General features: G+C 33.9%; 1 protein-coding gene across 1 annotated transcript in view; it reads right to left on the reverse strand.

Annotated features, from left to right (window-relative positions):
- Window positions 1–654: 654 nt before the first annotated feature.
- Window positions 655–6404, reverse strand: part of LOC106874905 (uncharacterized) — a 94788-nt gene continuing 89038 nt past the window's right edge. The window contains exons 4-5 of the mRNA XM_089358270.1: window positions 3829–3915; window positions 655–1633 (exon numbers count right to left, since the gene is read on the reverse strand). Coding sequence (XP_089214396.1) covers window positions 1520–1633; window positions 3829–3915 — 201 coding nt within the window. The 3' untranslated portion in view covers window positions 655–1519. The remainder of the gene's footprint in view (window positions 1634–3828; window positions 3916–6404) is intronic.

Below are 6404 nucleotides of genomic sequence, written 5' to 3' on the forward strand. Positions count from 1 at the left end.
CGGTCAATTTCTCCAGATTCTCCTTTAAGCATTTACTAACAAAGCCTAATTCTCCAATTATTATTGCTATGAATATGAATTCATAATCTGGATATAGAAGCTGGAGGTGTCGAAGCAGTTGTCCAATGATATCCTCTTTTTCTTTGACTTTCAAAGAGATAGTTATATTTGCGGGGCAGCTGACCTCTATGATGGTACATACCTTTGCCCCTCTGTCCCAAACAACAATATCCGGCCTTTCATGTTTACATTTGACAGAAGTTTTGATGGGAAATATTCCACCAGTATTCCTTGAGTTGGTGTTACTGAATATATTCTATAACAGAGGGATTTTCTCAATTTATTTCAGGACAGTTTTTTTTGCAGATGGCATTGTAAATTGTTTTATGTATGTATGTATGTATGTATGTATGTATGTATGTATGCAAGAATTAAACTTCTCCGACGGCAGTCATGCATTAAAATTATTCTGCATGCAACAATGTCGTTCAAACTTTTACTGTTTCCTTACAATATGTGAATTCCCATTGTCCCTTGTCTGTGTATTAAATTTTCGCGGCCCTTGTGGCAAATAAAGAAAGAATTATTATTATTATTATTATTATTATTATTATTATTATTATTATTATTATTATTATTATTATTATATTTATTGTCTTCCTCATCATTGTCATCATTATTATTTGAAGATATGTTTTAAAGCAAACTAAATTACATAAACGAATAACGATGTCTTTTAATCTCCTTTTAGCATCTATATCTGACGCTTGTTAAGATATACTTCACTATTGTTGACGGAAGGACCGCTGTGTAAATGATGAGCGTTTTACTAAGTCCAAGGCTTCCTGTACATTTAGGATGAATTCACCTTAAATTTTACTTTTTGAAGACTAAGTCTGAATAATATAAAAATTCTATCTTACTGTTCGGACAAGCAACCACGTGGGACAAGCAACCACTTCCTTTTAATAATATTTGCTTTATATTGTATATTTTGTAAGAATTTGAAGGTAATATCTATATGTAGCCGAACCACTGAGATAAAGGAGATTAATAGAATAAATAACAGTTATATCTGTTCGATAATACTTTGAATAATGTCTATATAATAACAAAATATACTGGCATTCATAGAAAACAATTTTTAACGAGTATTCTCAGGAGGATCGGGGAAAATTTTAGGAGTCTTTTTAATTTTCAATACTTTAGCACAAATATTCACCTGGAGCTTTTTTTGTTTTTGTTTTGTTTTTTTTTTTATTTTGTTTTTGTTTTGTTTTGTTTTTCCATTTCTGAATATCTAGTACATATGATATACCAAAACAAGTTCTACATTTCTTTGTCTAAATAAATTTATCTAACTAAAAGTCATTTGAATGCTTCATATTTTCTCCTTGTTTATGTGTGTGTGTTATGTTTTCATTTTAGGACTCTTCTTGTTTTCTTTTTCCTTCGTTTTTCTCAGTTGTTTGTTATATTTTGTCGTTTTGCTACCTTCTTTGTATTTCCATGTGGAATTTTAAGATCCTTGACATTGTTCAGATTGGATGTCTAAATATTGGCCAGCTGAACAAGCCGGGACACCACTCCTTCTGTTCCCAAACTGGACACATGTTCCTTGAACTTTAGTTTGCTGGATAAAAGATTTAAATGAAAAATATTTTAGATAAAAGAAAAAAATTAAACAGAAGGCATTTATAAGTAAGAAGGGAAATTTTTGTTTTGGTGCATGAGTAAACGGGAAGAAAGACAAATGAATATAAATATTTGGGTATCAAGTGTATCTAATAAAAATGTTAATGACAGTATGAATAGAAGCATCGGTCAATAAATTACTGATTCTAATCCAGTAACCAGAAGTGCGTCGCATCAATACAGAGACAATTAAATCGCTCGGAGATTTAGTTGCTAACACAAGCAGGGCGAGCGATTGGGTAGAAACGCTCACGCTAGCTTGTGGCAGCATGTATTCTGTTCATCTCGAGATCAACTCTAATTCAGTAGCTCTTTTATGAAAAACGTTCCAATAGTGATCATCACTATTTAAGATGTTGTTTAGCTCCAGGTCAAACTTTATCGATCAAACCTATGTTCAATGATGCTTCAACAATATCCATTCCAACCTAAATTAATACTATTTAGCACCAGATCACCTTGATTGAGCAGAATTATGATCAAACGTGTTCCAGCAGGGACCATTCAAACTTAAGTTGTTGTCGTTTAGCTCATGGTCAATCTTGTTAAAACAAATTAACGACCAAAGGTTTTCCAGAAGTAACCATTTTGCTACTTTTATATATCAGGATTGTATTATCCAATGCGTCCTTCTTTATTTAAAACAATGGTGTGCGATTTAAATTAGATTTAGCTCAAAGAGATTTTTATCAAAGACGGATCGAATACAAAGATACTTAAGCATAGCACATATAGGACAACATTATCTAATACGTCCCTCCAGTATTTTAAGATAATAGTGCTAGATCTGAAAGACTTGGCAGCTGTTTCTAGCATGTGCGATCATGCAGGAACACTATTGTTGATACGTGGCAGCAACTGTAACCGTCGCAAATGGTTTGTTTGCAATGTTGGCGTCAACATTGCTTCAATCTCCGGGCCTGCATGAAAACAGAATTGCAAATGGCTACCCAGTGCAATCTTGCAGACGGTCGGCATATGTGACTAAGCTTATTTTATGATAAACGAGAAGAAATGCATGATACTGTGTCCACAACTCTGAATATTATTTACAACATTACACTGGTATCTATATGATTTTTTTTTATAACGTTGTGGAAAACTGGTGTAGACCACAGTGGTTTTCAGAAAGTTCTACTTCTTTCTGAAATCAATATGTCTATAATCATGTTTACACTCACTGTAAAGTGATATGTGTGGGTAAGCGTATGTATGTGTGCGTGTGAGTGTATGTGTGCGTGTGTCTGTGTGTATGCTAGAGTATTACCCGTCGTATGACGAGTAAATTTGGAATTATACCTTTGCCAACGTGGGTGATGTCAGAAATTATGGTAAAAATGCAATAATTAAAATTTAACTTTTATCAAATTTCCTTGTATTTATACAATGAGACGAATACTAAAACAAATTTCTCATTTTTTATAACTTCTTCCATAACAACTCCGTCATTTACTCCTCCGATTCTTTTGACCCTGCTGTTCTTTTTCTTTCGCTGTCTGTGTATAGCGTTCTTATACTCATTGTCTGCCATCCGGCCTTGTATTTGCAATCATCTTGCATCTCTTACATCAACTCTCTCTCTCTCTCTCTCTCTCTCTCTCTCTCTCTCTCTCTCTCTCTCTCTCTCTCTCTCTCTCTCTCTCTCTCTCTCTCTCTCCCTATCTATCTATCTATCTATTCATCTATCCATCTATCCATCTTTTTCTCTCTATCTCTCTTTCTCACTTTCTCTCTCCCTCTCTCTCTCTCTCTCTCTCTCTGTATATATACATATATATATATATATATATATATATATATATATATATATATATATATATATATGTATATATATGAAAGATGTTAAGCGTAACTGGAGAAATCAACTAACAAACCAACGAAAGTATAAGTATAAGCTATTACATGCGTGTGTATGCATCTATATGCATATGTATGTGTATATGTGTGTATGTATGTATGTATGTATGTATGTACGTATGTATGTATGCATGTATGTATGTATACATGTGTATGTATGTGTGTATGTATGTATATATGTATGCATTATGTATGTGTGTGTATGCATGTGTATATAATAGACATTGCAATATTGTGGGAGTAAGGGAGCAGGTATGTGCTATAGAAAATACTTACCACACAGACGTGCACATGACAGGGCCTCTGAGTAACCCTGGTTGGGTTCCTGCTTGGAGTTCGAATTACGCGGGTTAAAATGCTTTTCTAGAAAATGAGAAAAAGTTTAGTATTTATGTAATTAGAAATGAAAATCAGTAGTTTGTTAAATATATGCATACGAAAGCATACATATACATAGTGTGAAATTTGGAAGAGATTTGAAAGCCGTTTATATATGTGTGCGTGTGTGTTCGTGTGTGCGCGTGCGCGCGTATTTATGTATATGTGTATGCATGTGCGCGTGGTATAAACATTTGCAAAACTTGCAGTATTGCTCAAAGAATATATAATAGCTTGTTGATGTGGAATGCAAGGTTTATAATAATTGAGTCTACTTAGTATGCTGGTAGTAGTGGAACGGTAAGTATGCACCAGTATGACCAAAACTTTGTGAAACTATCTCATACACACTTTCCTCACAACTGCCTGCACCATAAAATCTTCAATCGAAACAATACAAACCTTAGTTATAGCAGTACATAAAATTTTGCATTATAATTAGCCAGAATCAAAGGTAGAGATTCTTTGACTCGCTTATCTCCAACCTGCTTTAGTGTATGCAAGTGCACTAGCTCTACAAGATGCTTCTTAGATGAGATTTGTACTACAAAATCTGTCATATATATTACCGATATTTTCTCTGTCAACACCCTCTCTCTCGTACTCTGCATACATACAACCAACACATTTAAATTTAGGTTCAACAAGCGTGCAATCTCTCAGTAATGCAGCAAGAATAGTAGTCGTAAACGTGTTCAAGTCCAAAACATCAATAATTTCATGATTAAATGGAAAGTAATAGACCACTCCAAGTTTTATGCAAAAGCGAACATTCCGGCTGCTACTCCTCAGATATGATGAGCATCTTGTTCCACAAAAGAACCGTCCTGAACTTAAAATCAGGGTTTATATCTTTATTGCACATACAGTCTTTTCTTCCAAACCAAATTAACAAAAATGTAAGAGCAGAGTTTCAATTGTCACATTTCACATCTTTATATAAACATTTTCTTCAATACATGCATATTTGTGGTTTCCTGTGCTGCAGCAGGAGAGACAGAAAGATCATTGATGTAAAAATTTCTTTTTTGTTTCTTTTTGTGCTCCTCTGTTAAATGTGAACATTTCTTTGGGCCAAGTTCCAACCTGATATTTGTTGAAGATGTTATTAAATCTAACTGTCCCGCGGCATTGTAAATATTTATAGCATAGATCTTTAAATCGCCCACGAAGGAATTATAGACATTATTGTCTTTTGCTGTGGAAGATCATATTACATGAGGAGTGAATAATTTTTTATAAAAAATATGACAGTAGACTTAATGCCAAAATAAACAGAAACACAAGAAGTATGTCTCATTATAATATTCCTTTTAAAAATATATAACATTTTTACAGTCGTTCGACTTTCAGCTATCTGGGTGTGTGTTGTTAGGCAAGTTTTTGTAAGCAATTTAATAGCAGCAACTAAGACAGCAGTTACATTCAGTAAATGCATTGATTCCAGGAACCATGAGATGGGAATAGTATTACACGCCTCTTTGTAATTAAGTCATTCTTTGTCACAAGGTTTCTGTGATATTTCGTTTCAATTTGGACAAAAGTTGTTCGGTACGTTCCCATAGGCTTTTCTTTCTACCTGCACACGCATCGTTGAACTAACACTATTCTTAGGGGAATTCATTTAATTTTTTGTGGTATGTCAATTTGGACTTCCATAAGTCTATTAAATAAACATGTTGGTGACTTTTTGTAGAACGTCACCAACTTGCACCAGCATCTAGTTATTAGGGGCATTCACAGCTTATGTTAGCGTTTCAAAGTTGATACTGTACGTGTTTGCATTGTTTTACTATTGTTGCTGGTAAAGTATTGCTTCCGAAGTATATTTACCCCTGATGCATTACATTTTAAATCCTTCTTTCCATTCCAAAATACTTTTAAGACCTCCCAAGAAAGACCTCTTTTGCAGTGATGCCGCTTTTCTTTTCATCTTCCAATGTACAACTTGTAGTTTAGAAGCAAAACTGTGGATAATGTTAGGTCCGCCAAATAGTTCTTATCGATGATGAATTTTTTCACTCACCATCCTGTTTTCGATATTAAGATTAACTTCTCTTCAAAAGTTTAGAAAGTAGTATCTCCCTACATTTTAGTCATTTTTGTTTTCATGAGATGTATATGATGTGCTACGAAACTATTGTTCCCCTTAAACCTTATGAGGGCATCCAAATGTCTGATTCTATTGTGCATTTTGTTATTTTATTCTGCCCTTGTTAATCACTTGATTTGCTTATGTCGATTGATTTCATTATCGAGTGCATTACGGGCGAACGTTCCTTCAGAGTGATAGCAACTGTATATAGCTAAGCCAGTATTTGTTTTTGCATATTTAGCTATAAACTCTAGTGATATCGTCTGGTAATGTCGTCAATAACGGTTTGCGCGGTCATTAGAAGGCTTAGTGAAATTTTAAAATTCTACCACTTCCGGACAAGTCTTATACTTAGTATTGAGGTTAGTACTTTCTTTAC

The sequence above is a fragment of the Octopus bimaculoides genome, chromosome 10 (assembly GCF_046866305.1).
Source record: "Octopus bimaculoides isolate indiv1 chromosome 10, ASM4686630v1, whole genome shotgun sequence".
NCBI lineage: Eukaryota > Metazoa > Mollusca > Cephalopoda > Octopoda > Octopodidae > Octopus > Octopus bimaculoides.